The sequence below is a fragment of the Orcinus orca genome, chromosome 3 (genome assembly GCF_937001465.1).
Source record: "Orcinus orca chromosome 3, mOrcOrc1.1, whole genome shotgun sequence".
Classification (NCBI taxonomy): domain Eukaryota; kingdom Metazoa; phylum Chordata; class Mammalia; order Artiodactyla; family Delphinidae; genus Orcinus; species Orcinus orca.
In genome coordinates this window covers 129,852,405-129,867,688 of record NC_064561.1, presented here as the reverse complement: position 1 = coordinate 129,867,688, position 15,284 = coordinate 129,852,405, and the positions used below count along the sequence as shown (strand labels likewise).

The 15,284-nt window shown below is 43.7% G+C and overlaps 1 protein-coding gene across 7 annotated transcripts in view; it reads left to right on the top strand.

Annotated features, from left to right (window-relative positions):
• Positions 1-14,834, top strand: part of MARVELD2 (MARVEL domain containing 2) — a 28,648-nt gene extending 13,814 nt beyond the window's left edge. For all 7 annotated transcript variants that reach the window (XM_049707698.1, XM_049707697.1, XM_033429954.2 and 4 more), the window contains 4 exons: positions 3,695-3,843; positions 8,483-8,654; positions 11,766-11,816; positions 12,779-14,834. In XM_049707698.1, the coding sequence (XP_049563655.1) occupies positions 3,695-3,843; positions 8,483-8,654; positions 11,766-11,816; positions 12,779-12,901 (495 nt within the window). In that variant the 3' untranslated portion in view covers positions 12,902-14,834. The remainder of the gene's footprint in view (positions 1-3,694; positions 3,844-8,482; positions 8,655-11,765; positions 11,817-12,778) is intronic.
• The last annotated feature ends 450 nt before the right edge of the window (positions 14,835-15,284 follow it).

Below are 15,284 nucleotides of genomic sequence, written 5' to 3'. Positions count from 1 at the left end.
TTAATTAATTTTATTTTTGGCTGCGTAGGGTCTTCGTTGCTGCGCATGGGCTTTCTCTAGTTGCAGTGAGCAGGGGCTACTCTTCCTTGCAGTGCGTGGGCTTCTCATTGCAGTGGCTTCTCTTGTTGCAGAGCACGGGCTCTAGGTGCACGGGCTTCAGTAGTTGTAGCACATGAGCTCAATAGTTGTGGCACACAGGCTCTAGGGCGCAGGCTCAGTAGTTGTGGCACACGGGCTTAGTTGCTGTGCGGCATGTGGGATCTTCCTGGACCAGAGCTTGAACCCGTGTCCCCTGCATTGACAGGGGGATTCTTAACCACTGCACCACCAGGGAAGTCCCATTCAGCCCATTTTTAATTTGAAAACTTAGTAATTATATCCATAGCAGTACTTACCCCATGGCTTAATTACTTTCTCTTGCTTCATAGTAAAGCTTTTCTTATATGTGCTGACAAGGCTGGTTTTTGCTAGGTGCAAAGAAAGGTCATGAAATCTGGGGCCGTTTGTTTGTAATCAGGAGTACTGTTTGAAAGTGGTGTGTCCCAGGGCTGGAGCCCAACTACCTCCTTCCCATGAAGGACCGAAGAGATTTTAATTTTTTGAGTCATATCTAGTTCTAGATATTTTTTCCCCAGTAGGGTTTTCTGCACTGGTGGTCAGTGAGGTTCACCCAAAAAGAGTGAAAGAAAATTTTAAGAGCATAATAACAGAAAAAAAAAAAAAAAGTAAAGCAGGTGAAATAGTCTGTGTGGAAATATTCTGACTTCTTAGAACTCTCCTTTTATATTAAAAGGTGAATCTTGGAATTAGAGATGGGCAAGTAAGGAAAATGAATAGTTTATGCTTCAAAAAACTTTACCTGAGGGGGGAGAAAACTCATATGGACTCTCCTCCACAACGTGACTACCTGGGTAGAATTCGTGATTTTGACCAGGAAAACCGAGCCTGACACCTGGGGCTGCTGACTAGGGAGTCAGTGTGCTCCCTGGCCACTCCTCAGGCAGCCGTGGGAGAAATGGATGGTTAAATACTTAGAAGCTAAAAAGGGATGCCATGAAATGGAAATCCACTTATTTAAGCCAAAAAAGTTTCCCCTAATTTTAATACCATGATGGATTTTTAAGATTAAACATAAAAGAATTCATGAGGATGAAGAAATGGCATCCCGACCAGCGAGGAACAAAGTGGGATAGATAACTGACCTCAGAATATGTTTCCTAAAATACTCTTGTTTGATCTCCTTTCCTCTGGGTTTTTTGCTCCCCACTCATGTTCTTGCTGTTTGGGGCCGATGGCTGGGCGTCCTTTCTGGCCGAGGGGACCTGGTTCCCCTTTCACCCAGCGCCTCGGGTGCAAACTTCCCCTCTTGGTAGCCCTACCCCATGGCAGGTCAGCAGCCTCCACGTCTAATCCGACTAATCCACTGATCTGTGGGCTGCGCTATTTGGTGAGTTAACAGCTGGTTGTTTCTAGAATGAGCTAATGTTAAACCAGAACTCAAAGGCAGCCTCAGAGATAGAGGAATCAGGAAACAAAGGATTTTAAAAGCTGCCTGACAAGGTAAAGAGCAAGGTTTTTTAAAATCTTGTTTTATATTTTGTTTTCAATGGAGTCAGGTCCCTCTCAAGCAGCTCAGTTATTAGCTCAGTGAGTTTAACTCAGCGAGCATGGACTGAAGCCCCAAGGGGTGAGTGGAGGGAGCTTTCTTCTGTGTCATAGGATCAACATGCTCAAGCAGGATGGCTTTGCCCGCCCCCTCCCCATCACAAACTCATTTCTAGCTTTAGGATTGAGCGGTATACGTTTAAGTAAACTGTTTCCTCGTGTTGCTCATTTAAAGAATCAACAAGCCAAAAAAGTGCTGGCTTGTTTGGTTGGTTGGTTGGTTGGGCTTTGGTTTTTAGGTGGTTTTTTTTGGCTGTGCCATGCAGCTTATAGGACCCAGTCCCTCGGCCGTAAGAGCGAGGAGCTGTAACCGCTGGACTGCCAGGGAATTCCCAGAAAAGTGCTGGGTTTTCATTGTGGCTTTTCCACTCAGAGCCTTGAGACCTTGGAGAATTTACTGAACCTCTCTGAACCTTGCTCCTTTATGTGTAACATGGAAACCCCTCTCCTGACATCCACCAGCCTCACCAATTTGGTTGGTGTTCTGGGTGCTGCCTAGTGGGGCCCCCAAGCACTCTTTTCCCAACCCCAAAGCTGCACATCCACCTCGCCCTGCCCGTTCTGGAGTGGGCTCCCCTGGGTCTTCCACTTCCGCGTCCCTCCTGTTGGCTATTTTAGCTCTTTTCTTAAAAAAAAAAAAAAAATTATTTATTTATTTATTTGGCTGCATTGGGTCTTCATTGCTGTGCGCCAGCTTTCTCTAGTTGCAGTGAGCGGGGGCTGTTCTTCTTTGTGGTGCGCAGGCTTCTCATTGCGGTGGCTTCTCTTGCTGCGGAGCACAGGCTCTAGACACGTGGGCTTCAGTAGTTGTGGCATGCGGGCTCAGTAGTTGTGGCACGTGGGCTCAGTAGTTGTGGTACGTGGGCTCTAGAGCGTGGGCTTCAGTAGTTGCGGCACGCAGGCTCAGTAGTTGTGGCTCGTGGGCTCTAGAGCGCAGGCTCAGTTGCTGTGGCACACGGGCCCAGTTGCTTCGCACATGTGGGGTCTTCCCGGACCAGGGCTCAAACCTGTGTCCCCTGCATTGACAGGTGGATGCTTATTAACCACTGCACCACCAGGGAAGCCCTATTTTAGCTCTTAAGGTCTGTCCCCATGCTTCCTCCTTGGGCATTTCTGTCTCATGTTCTTTCCCCCTCTTTGAAGGATCCTTTTCCTACAGAGACCTCTAGGAGCTCTCCAGTGTAGAAGCCAGGTGACTTAAACCACTGTCTCCAGCATTCCCGTAGACCTCTTCAAGGAACCGCAGGTTAAGAACACCTGGGAAAGTAAAGCCATCCACCGCCCTTCCCTTGGTTTTGCTTGCTGTCTTTTTCAGATGATGAAACAATGTGACTCGTCCCCCATTCTGACCTATTCAGTGGCTACTTGTAATTGATTCATCTCAAGTTGCTGGTGTCATTTTTTTCTCTTTCCATTTAAGTTGACTTGTTCCTTTTTTTTTTTTTTTTTTCTTTTTTGGGGTATGCGGGCCTCTCACTGTTGTGGCCTCTCCCTCTGCGGAGCACAGGCTCCAGACGCACAGGCTCAGCGGCCATGGCTCACAGGCCCAGCCGCACGTGGGATCATCCCGGACCGGGGCATGAACCCGTGTCCCCTGCATCGGCAGGCGGACTCTCAACCACTGCGCCACCAGGGAAGCCCGACTTGTTCCATTTTTATCGCTGAATTTCTTATTTTGAACTACATTTTCTGTTCTTTTACAGTTAGTTGGGGTATACGTCTTAAATGTACTTAAGACATATTTACCATTTCATCATCCACCTTTGATGATCCCACAACTGGGATTAGAGGGTGTTTAATCTATTATATACTCTCGTAGCTCACTGTTTCCCTTAACTGTTCCAGAAGTGTTCTGAACAACTCTGTGACTATAAAACACGTAATTCTGAAGGGAAATTGTTGATTGCTGTCTCTACTCTTCTTCCTCCTGCTCTCACCCCCCAGGTTTCTTCTAAGAATAAAGTTGGGATTTTTGTTTGTTCTTCTGCCTTCATTTATAAATAAATCCTCTTTTTCTCTCTAACTGTAGTGTGACATGGCCACCGGTTGTGACAGACAGAGAGACCAAGAAGTTAATTTTAAAGAACTGAGAGCAAAAAAAATGAAACCTGAGCTACTGAGTGGACATATCCCCGCTGGCCACATCCCGAAACCAATCGTGATGCCAGACTATGTGGCGTGAGTATCTACCTAAGTCCTTCTTCAAGGTAAAAATAGAGAGGTTCCATTTGGGTTTTCTCTTTTCTGTTTGTCTACAAGTTAATACTCTGCTTAAAGTCAATTATATTTGAACAGTTGTTTGTTTCCTGGGAGGTAGTATATTGAATTGAAGGTACAGTATGGTCGTTGAGGAATAAGCTAATAAGCTGATTTCCTGTTCCTCTTGTTTTAGTGAAAAAGTTATCACTTCAGTTTATTTTTTTCTTCCAGTTTTATTGAGATATAATTGACCTATAGCAGTGTATAAGTTTGAAATGTACAGCATAATGATTTGACTTACATGCATCCTGAAATGATTATCACAGTAGGTTTAGTGGCCATCCATCATCTCATATAGATAAAAAATTAAAGAAATAGAAAAAAAAATTTTTCCTTGTGATGAGAACTCTTAGGATTTACTCTCTTAACTTTCATATGTAACATACAGCAGTGTTAATTATATTTATCATGTTGTACATTATATCGCTAATACTTATTTATCTTATAACTGGAAGTTTATAGGTTTTGACTACCTTCATCCAATTCCCTCTCCCCCTACTTCCTCCCCCCGCCTCTGGTAACCACACATCTGATCTCTTTTTCTATGAGTTTGTCTGTTTGTTTTTGAAGTATAATTGACCTACAGCACTGTTAGTTCCTGGTGCACAACATAGTGAAATGTATATTTCTATACATTTCAAAATCATCCCCAGGATAACTCTGGTTATTATCTGTCACCGTACAAAGATATTACGTAGTTATTGACTATATTCCCCATACTGTACATGTTGTACCTGTGACTCATTTATTTTGCATCTGAAAGTTTTTACCTCTTAATCTCCCTCACCTATTGCTTCACTTCCCCCACCCCCCACCCCTCTGGCAACCACCTGTTTGTTCTCTGTACCTATGAGTCTGTTTCTGTTTGGTTATGTTTGTTCAGTTATTTTGTTTTCTAGATTCCACATGTAAGTGAAATCATACAGTATTTGTCTTTCTCTGTTTGACTTATTTCAGCAAGCATGATACCCTCTAGGTCCATCCATGTTGTTGCAAATGGCAAGATTTCATTCCTTTTTTTTTTTTAACTTTTTATTTTGTTTTGGAGTATAGCCGATTAACAATGTTGTGATAGTTTCAGGTGCACAGCAAAGGGACTCAGCCATACATATGCATGTATCCATTCTCCCCCAAACTCCCCTCCCATCCAGCCTGCCACATAACATTCATTCTTTTTTATGGCTCAGTAATACTCCTTTCAAACATTCTGTGTCTTTTGATTGGAGCATTTAGTCCATTTACATTTAAAATAATTATTCATAGGTGTGTACATATTGACATTTTGTTAATTGTTTGGGAGTTGTTTTTATGGTTCTTTTTTGTTCCTTTCTTCTTCTTTTGCTCTCTTCCCTTATGATTTGATGACTATCATTAGTGTTATGTTTGGATTTCTTGCTCTTTTTTGTGTGTGTATCTATTATAGATTTTTTTTTTAATATTTATCTATTTATTTGGCCACACCGGGTCTTAGTTGCGGCATGTGGTATCTCCATTGTGGCATGCGGGATCTTTAGTTGCCACATGAACTCTTAGTTGCGGTATGCATGTGGGATCTAGTTCCAGGACCAGAGATTGAACCTGGGCCTCCTGCATTGGGAGTGTGGAGTCTTAGCCACTGGACCACCAGGGAAGTCCCATCAATTACAGATTTTTGGTTTGGGTTACCATGAGGTTTATACATAGCAAACTGTATATATATATGTATCTATCTGTGATTATTTTAAGTTGCTGATGTCTTAAGTTTGAACACATTTTAACAACCCTATACTTTTGCTCTCCATCCCCAGCGTTTACTGTTTTTGACATCAAATTTTACATCTTTTTGTTTTGTGTCTCCCTTAACTACTTATTGGGGATATAGATGACTTTATGACTTCTGTCTTTTAACATTCCTACTAGCTTTATAACAGTGCTGATTTACTACCTTTACTGTATATTTGCCTTTGCCAATAAGATTTTTCCTTTTGTAATTTTCAGATTTCTAGCTGTGGCCTTTTCTTTTCTACTTAAAGAAGTTCCTTTAACATTTCTTGTAAAGCTGGTTTGGTGGTACTGACTCTTTTATCTTTTGCTTGTCTGTAAAACTTTTGATCTCTCCAACAAGTCTGAACAAAAGCCTTGTCAGGTAGAGCAGGGGTCCCCAACCCCAGGGCCGCGGGCTGGTACCAGTCCCTGTTAGGAACTGGGCCGCACAGCAGGTGAGGGGTAGGCAAGCGAGCGAAGCTTCATCTGCGGCTCCGCGTTGCTCCCCATCACTCACAATCCACCTGACCCATCCCACACCCCCACCCCGTCCATGGAAAAACTGTCTTCCATGAAACTGGTCCCTAGAGCCAAAAAGGGTGGGGACCACTGAGGTAGAGTGTTCTTGGTTGTAGGTGTTTCCTTATCATCACTTTAAATATATTATGTCACTTCTTTCTGGCATGCAGAGTTTCTACTGAAAAGTCATGTGATAGCCTTATGCCAGTTCCCTTGTAGTAAATTGTTGCTTTTCCCTTGCTGCCCAGGTTAAGGAAGTTTTCAGCTATTATGTCTCCAAATATGTTCTCTGCCCCTTTCTCTCTCTATTCGCCTTCTGGGACCCCTATAATGTGAATGTTAGTATGCATGATGTTGTCCCAGAGTTCTCTTAAACTGTTCTCATTTTTTTTTTCTTTTCTTTTTTCTGTTCCGCTTGAGTCATTTCCACTGCTCTGTCTTCCAGTTAGCTGATCCACTGCTCTGTATCATCGAATCTACTGTTGATTCCTTTTAGTATATTTTTCATTTTAGTTACTGTATTCTTCAGCTCTGCTTAATATGTCTTTTTATTTTTTCACTCTTTGTTTAAAACTTTTAACTTCTCACTCTGTTCATCCATTCTTCTCCCAAGTTCTTTGAACGTCTTTACAAGTATTATTGGGTAGTTTGCCTATTTCCACTTTACTTGGTTTTTCTGGAGTTTTATCGTATTGCTTCACTTGGAACATAATTGCCTGTAGCCTAATTTTGCCTAATGTGCTGTTTTATTTCTGTGTGTTTGGTAGGTTGGTTTTGTTTCTCGACCTTGGAGAAGTGGCCTTTTGTAGAAGACGTCCTGTGTGTCCCAGCAGCGCACTCCCTTCTGGTCACCAGGGCTATATGCTCTAAGGGTGTCCCCTATGTGGGCTGCGTGGGTCCTTCTGTTGTGGCAGGCTGACTACTGTGGGTGGTCTGATGGGCATGGCCAGCCCCCAGTCCTGTTGGTTGCCAGGCCCTGCCTTGTGTGGAGGCTACCAGCCACTGGTGGGTGGAGTTGGGTCGTAAGGTTGCTGTCTATGGAGTCCTGAGGGGTCCCAGGGCTAGTGCTGGTCCATGGATGGGCAGAGCTGGTTTCCAGGGTTGGTGGTTGCAGGCCTGGGGATCCCATATCTAGTGTCAGCCTGCTTGAGTGAGACCGGTTCCTGACATGGCTGGCTGTGTGGGGTCCAGGTGTCTCAAAGCTGGTGTCAGATCCCAGGGCAGCTGGCTTAGGGGCCCAGAGTGTCTCAGTGCTGACGTTGGCCTTCTGGTGGGTGTGCTGGCGTCTGGGGGTCCCGTGACTTCAGCCTGCTGGTAGACAGGGCTGGGACCCAGGGGATCCTGGGGCTAGTACCAGCCCGCTCGTCGATGGGGCCAGGTCCTGGGGTCCTGGAGCTAGTGCTGGCCCACTGGTGGGCAGAGCTGGGTCCTGGGGTCTCTGGCTGCAGGGCCCAGGCATCCCAGAGCTGGTGTTGGTCCTCTGGTGGATGGGATCCTGGCCCCATCCACCAGGGGGATCAGGAGATCTTAAGACAGCTGGCCTCTTGGTGGGTGGCACTGTGTCCCCACCTGGCTAGCTGCTTGGCCTGAGGCATCCCAGTACTGGTGCTGACAGGCTGGTGGGCAGGGCCCAGTCCCTTTGCCAGCAAGCTAGAGGGAGGATTACCAAATGGCGCCTGCCAGCACCAGTGTCCTCGTGGTAGAATGAGCTCCCCAACATAGCTACTGTCAGTGTCTGTGTCTCCAGGGTGAGCTCCAGTGGCCTCCTGCCTCTGCAGGAGGCTCTCCAGGATCAGCAGGTGGGTCTGACCCAGGCTCCTTTCAGATCACTGCTTCTGCTTTGGGTCCTGGAGCGTGTGAGATTTTGTGTGCGCCCTGTAAGGATGGAGTCTCTATTTCCCACAGCCCTCAGAGTCCCGAAAGTCAGCCCTGATGACCTTCAAAACCAAACATTCTCGGGACTTGTCTTCCCAATGCTGGGGAGCCCAGTGTGGGGCTTAGACACCTCATTGGGAAGACCCTCTGCACTTGCAATTATCCTCCCATTTGTGGGTCACCCACCCAAGGGTATGGGTCTTGACTATACCATGTCTCTACTCTCCTATCCATCTGGTGGTGCCTACTTTATATCTTTAATTGTAGAAGATATCTTCTGCTAGTCGTCCAGTCTTTCTCATCAGTAGTTGCTCTGTAGATAGTTGTAACTTGGGCATGCCCGTGGGAGAAGGTGGGCTCAGGGTCTTCCTCCTCTGCCATCTTGGCCACACCTCAACTTTGGTTTATTTTTTTTCCTCAGGAAATACCCTATGATTCAGACGGATGATGAACGAGAACGCTATAAAGCTGTGTTCCAGGACCAGTTTTCAGAGTACAAAGAGCTCTCTGCAGAAGTTCAAGCCGTCTTGAAGAAGTTTGATGAGCTGGATGCAGTGATGAGCAGATTGCCGCATCGTTCAGAAAACCAGCAGGTGAGTGCCTGCAGCTGCTGGCGAGGAGTTCTGATGGCGGAAGGATGAACTCTGACTTCGTCTGAAGTGGAGAGAAGGCATAACCATCTGCATCTGCTGTCTAGGAAGCTCACTGGCAGGGTGACAGTTCAAAATATATAATTTAATGTCTTTTGCCTTCAATTATTAAACAGTATTTTATTTTCTTACTTAAGTAAAGTATAAATTTGCCTAACATACATACCGGGTCAATCAGGCTCCCAAAGGAGACAGATAGCACACTCTAAGGTAATTTGAGGTAATTTGAGGAAGGTTTATTCACAAATGGTGGACGTGGGTGTAGAGGAGCTGCCAGTGGCCATGCATTCTCCAGGGTAAGTCACAGCCAAGCAGTTAGCACCCCAAGCCCAGAGAACACAGTGGGTAGGGACGGAGAGTGGATCTAAGGCTGCATACATGAGCTACAGGGCTCATGCTTCAGACCAATAACCGTGATTATGGCAGAGAGGAAAACGAGGGTGGAGATGGCAGTCATAGGGGACTGAAGTGTTTTCTCTAATGTTCTGTCTTTTTTTTTCTTCACATTTTAATATCTGGGAAATCAGGATGCCCTCATAATCAATGGCATTTTTTACCTGACATATATTTTTTCATTGAGAAATAATTCGCATACCATAAAATTCACTGCTTTTAAGTGTACAATTCAGTGGGTTTTAGTATTTTCACAAAGGGGTATAACCGTTACCACTGTAATTCCAGAACATTTTCATCACCCCCCAAGAAATAACCCATACCCATTAGCACTTTTTCCCCATTTCCCCTCTCTCCAACCACTGACAACTACTAATGTACTTTCTCTCTGTATGGGTAAATGCAGTGATATAATATGTGGCCTCATGTCTGGCTTCTTTTGCTTAGCATCATGTTTTCAAGGTTCATCTATGTGTCAAGAATCAATATTTCATTATTTTTTGTGGTGAAATAATATTCCATTGTATGAATATACCACATTTTTTAATCCATTTATCAGATGATGGACAGTGGGTTGTTTCCACTTTTTTTTTGTTTGTTTCCACTTTTTGGCTATTATAAATAATGCTGCTATGAACATTTGTGTGTAATATCCTATCCTTTTTAAAGAGAATGTATTCATCTAATCTGTTTGTGTAATTGAAATTTTAAAAACATACAGCATTTTTTAGTAAATGTCAAATGTATGTATATATAATATATACACACATTTTTTATATAGATAGATAGATAGATTCTTCTCCTGAGACCTGCATTAGTTGGGCATCTTTGTTTTGACCAGACCTTTAAGTGTACATTTAAATGAGTTGTAATTCCAAGTCCTCTAAGCCAAATGTATAGAGTAGTGACATTTTCCCAGTCTTGGAGTGATGGAAGGGTGTTGGCTAAGAGATGCCAGTACCAGGAAGCAGGAGAAATCCAGCACATACTGCAGGTTCAGGGTCAGTTAGTTCCATTTGGAGAACAGGCAAGGTGCACAGGTCCAAGAAGGGTGACCAAGTTTAGATGCCCTCAAAGGAGTGCAGGAAAGAAGGAGCAGGCACCAAGCGTCGGGATCACCGCAGGTTGGGAAGAGCAAGCTGGTTAACAGACATAACGCTGAGAAACCTGAGCGTGACGTGTGGCCTTTGAGCCCAGGCCCAGAGGCGTCGGGTGTGTAGGCTGTGTATGCGTGGGCAAGGGCTCAGGCTGTGGTGTGCGATTGGGGGTGGGAGGGTCCTGCTTACAGCAGGTGCTGAGAAACTGAGTCCTCCCACAGTCCTCCCACACAATCTCACAATAGTCATTTCCTTTGGTTTTCAGCATGGCTTGGCAAGTAAGTAGCCAAATGACAGCCAAATGTAGTGAGTCTCGGTGTCTCCTCCAGGCCTTATCTAAAGTGGAGATATCAAGTGTATCACAAAAATGAACTTCTTCACAGGCTGAGCTTTGCGGTGGGCAAGAGTCTGCCGGCAAGGCTCACTCGTCCCCTAGCGCATCCCCAGGGAAGTGTCTCTGTGCCCAGCGGGCCTGCTGGGGGCATGGGTTCTCACACACACCTGCTCATGCACCCGTGAAAAATTAAACCATCACATGACTTTTCTAAGCCCATCCAATAGGAGTTTTGCTCAAAATAATCTCTCCGGTCCTCACCCTCCTAATTCAGTCTCTGACTGACTCTAGGATAGATTTTTACAGCTCTCATCTCTGCTTGCGTCTCCAGCACAGCACCCCTGCCCCCAGGCAGCTAGTTCACTCCCAGGCCAGGACCTGTTAATGTAGATGACAACTGAATAACCAGGTTCATCTCACTGATGGCAAGCAGTCAAAACACAAACAATACTCATGATCTTAGTATGTGAAAAACATTGAAGAGTTAAAATATATTGGGAAAAGGATGTGGATTTGTGATGGACAATGTTCTCAGGGGAAGCTTTTAGAACATAAATTATTACATTTTATTTTGTATTTATTAGGTGTACAGTGCTTCGCAATCTCCAAAGCATAGGTTTACCTGGATAAATGAGGGCATTGCTCTAGTAACCTATTTCCTTTGGATAGACTATTCAACCCTTTAACAAATTTCATATTTATTATTAAACTTAGAATAAAGTTGGAAGGAGCCTCATATTAGCTATTTTCAAAAGTTGAATAGTGTCAACTTGCCAAAGGGGATGAAAATGCTACCTAATTATAGCTAATGTGGTTATTATGTGCCAAGCACTTTAGAAGGATCATTTCAAATAAATGAACCTTCTCACAACACTATGAGACAGTTATGGTTATTATTCCCATTTTACTGATAAGGAAACCAAGCCTTACGGTAAAGAGCTTGCCCAAGTCACACCGCCGGCAAGCAGTGGCACTGGAACTCAGTCCAGGTTTTACACGAGCAGGGGCCTCGCCCTACTGTTCATCCCTGGATCTCAGGGCCTGGCAAAGAGTAAGCCCTCAAATATTTATCCAGTGAGTTGAATTTGTTCGTGTATGAATATTTTCATTATAGTCTTAGGTAAAAATTGTTTTCTGTTCTTATGCCCACTGTACTCTTGAGACATTCTTGAGATATGATGTGAGTAACTGCAAGTATTTTCGTTCACATATACAGTATATTATTTTTAGGAACATGAGAGAATTTCAAGAGTCCATGAAGAGTTTAAGAAAAAAAGGAATGTGAGTAAAACCATTTTCTTCTTTAAAGTGTATTCTTATCCAGGTACAGTGGTGACTTTAGATTCTTGCAGCTAAAGTAGTTCTTTTTTTGTATTTCTTAAGATGCTACTTGTTAGGGACCATGGGTGGCTGCTGGGTGCCTTTTTTTTTTTTAATTTACCTTTTGGCTGCGTTGGGTGTTCGTTGCTCTGCGCGCAGGCTTCCTCTAGTTGCAGCGAGTGGGGTCTACTCTTCGTTGCAGTGCACGGGCTTCTCATTGTGGTGGCTTTTCTTATTGCAGAGTGCAGGCTTCAGTAGTTGCAGCACACGGGCTCAGTAGTTATGACACGTGGGCCCTAGAGCACACAGGTTTCAGTAGTTACAGCGTGTGGGCTCAGTAGTTGTGGCGCACAGGCTTAGTTGCTCTGCGGCATGTGGGATCTTCCCGGACCAGGGCCGAACCCATGTCCTCTGCACTGACAGGCAGATTCTTAAACACTGAACCACCAGGGAAGCCCCTGGGTGCCTTTTCTTCTCGTCTCTGTCCTGAATACATTCTGCTGTGTCCTGATTTAGGAACCCAGGGAAATGAGCACCCATATAGAGCTCTTCACCCACATTTCATTCACAAAGATTAAGTTCTTTTACAGGTTTCTAATTCCATCCTTAACTTAATTGCACAAATTAGTAGAGGATGGAGGGAGCTTTTATTAATCCATTAATTACTTTTTAATGTATTTTAATACTCAAGAGCGCCTCAGCTCTCTACTTCGACTCAATTTCGCGTGAACCAAAAGCTTCTAAAAAATAAAATCCACTGAAAAAAATGTAGAGAGCTTACCTGTTATTCTTGTTAGGCAGATTTTGAAATCTGCCGCAGGAAAATCTGCTATGAAAGGTCATTTTCTGGGTGATAATGTGTGTTTCTGTGTTTTTTGCTCAGGAAGCCAGAGGCTGAGATAATAGCTATGTTTCTTTTCTAGGATCCTACATTTCTGGAAAAAAAAGAACGCTGTGATTATCTGAAGAATAAACTTTCTCACATAAAGCAAAGGATTCAAGAATATGATAAAGTAATGAATTGGGATGTACAGGGTTATTCTTAAAACTTATTTGAAACCACTTTTTTATATCAAGCTTCATATTTATTTACTGTCTTTTTTTATGCTCGTCTCTGTGATAGAGAAGCAAATGCCTCCTGAATCAGCTTGTAGTTGGTTTAGCTGGTATGTCAAGTTAAAACAGTATGTGATTGCATTTCAGACATTTCAAAACAAATTCAAATTTACTAAGGGCCTTTACTAAGAGTGGAAGAAATTCTGGATTCATCTGTGTACAATTTATATTTATCTTGTTAAAATTGATTTAAGCATTGTGTCCTTGTGGTTGATGATCAAGTGGAGTGTCAATTCTGGTGCTGCTTTTTCCTTTCTTACTTAGGCCAGTTCCTGGGATTCTTTTAGGACAAATTTCTCTTCCTAGCCAAAGATGTCATTTCTGCCCTTGAAAGGGGTTTGAATTCACCATTTGAAGCCTTATGATCTTGGGCGAGTTGTTTAATCTGCCTGTGCCTATTTCCTCATCTGTAAAATGGGGCTCATCATAGGACCTACCTCCTAGGGTTGTTATGAGGATTAAATGAGTCAATATTCGTAAAGCACTTAGAGCCTGGCACATTTGTAAGCACTGCATTAGTGTTTGTGAACTATATATAGACGTTGTTTGTGGAATGAATAAACTACATAGAATAAGTCTCAAGGAAAGGACCTTAAAGAGCAAGTCCAGCCAGCTAACCCAAGGCCATGGCCTTATGACTTTCTTTTTTGTGTGCTGTAAATAAATCTTACACACGTCGCCTTAAGCAGATGCTTCCCTGTGGCCCTGTGCCTACTGGGGTCCAGTGCAGCCTTCTTATCTTTAATAGCATCACCGTGCACATCTCTCAACGTCCCCACAGCCCAGCCCTTCCTGTAAACCTCGAATACAAGGATTGTGTGAATATTGTTGCCATTTCTGTCCTGTTTAGATGTCCATCCTAAGGCCCCATGATGTTGCATCTGCTTAGAATCTCCCTTTGATTTATTGGAATGCTTCATTGTCCCAAGAATTATCTTGGCTTTGAGGCTTTATTCATGAGAAATGTTTTATTTTTATTAATGTGAACAAGAGACTGCTTTAAAAATGTTTAAAAAAATCATTGTTATTGGTTCCCTATTCAGCAGCATCTATCTTGTAGATAATTTCCCAGGTGTAGAAATACAATTTCTGCTTCATATAGTTGCCATTCAAACAATTAATACTGGAGGAATTTTCGAAGTGATGAAACCAAAGAAAAGAATGTGGAAAAGCGAAGGCGGACCAAGTATTGGATACTGAATAAACTTCCTACTTCTTCTTTGTCAATGATATCTTATTTAGTGTATATTGTTACTATTTTCAATCCATGGTTCTCAGACTATGCTTAGGGTGCTGAGAGTCTTAAGAGGTGATACTGTGGAAAGTGTGAGGCTAGGCTCCCTCTGGACCGCCCCCCAAACTAGAACAGCTGCACATTCTGTTTTACATATTGGGACCCCATGTTAACATTTTGCATAAGAAGAGCACCCATGCTTTAATAAAAAAAGAAAGATGAGGGGCTTCCCTGGTGGCGCAGTGGTTGAGAGTCCACCTGCCGATGCAGGGGACACGGGTTCGTGCCCCGGCCTGGGAAGATCCCACATGCCGCGGTGCGGCTGGGCCCGTGAGCCATGGCCGCTGAGCCTGTGCGTCCGGAGCCTGTGCTCCACAACGGGAGAGGCCACAACAGTGAGAGGCCCGCATACCGCAAAAAAAAAAAAAAAAGAAAGAAAGATGAAATAATACCAACTTGATGAACTGTAAAGAGATTAATATTGAAATGAAGTGTTAAGGAAATTTGACTTTGTGAAACTTTATTTTACTACAGTTGTAAATGTTAATCTTTGAAGACCAATGTTGTAATGCTGATTTTTACAGTTTTTATGTGAATACCTAGGCATATTAAAATTTCAGTCACCTGTTGTTTTGTGTGTATCCTTTATTGTTTACTTTTCTGGCGTTCCTGAGTTGACTGGGCATATTCTCCATTATCAGAAAATAAACCGGAAAGTCATTGAAAACTTGTAGATCATGATGCTCAGGTGACTATTTCCTCCTCCCCCATTATTTGCAAGAATTCAAAGTTAAGGCCACTGTTGGTTTCCTCGGGCTGCCTGCCTTAACCAAGTACCACAAGCTTAAAACAACAGAAATGTATTGTCTCACAGTTCTGCAGGCTTGAAGTCTGAAATCAAGGTGTCAGCAGGGCCAACCTCCCTTGAAGCCTGTAGGGGAATCCTTCCCAGCTTCTGGTGGTTCGGGCTGGCAGTCTTCGACATTCCTTAGCTTGTATACATATCGCCCCAATCCTCTGTCTTCATGTGGCCTTCTCCCTGTGCCTCTGTCTTAACAAGGCTATGTTCTTATAAGGAC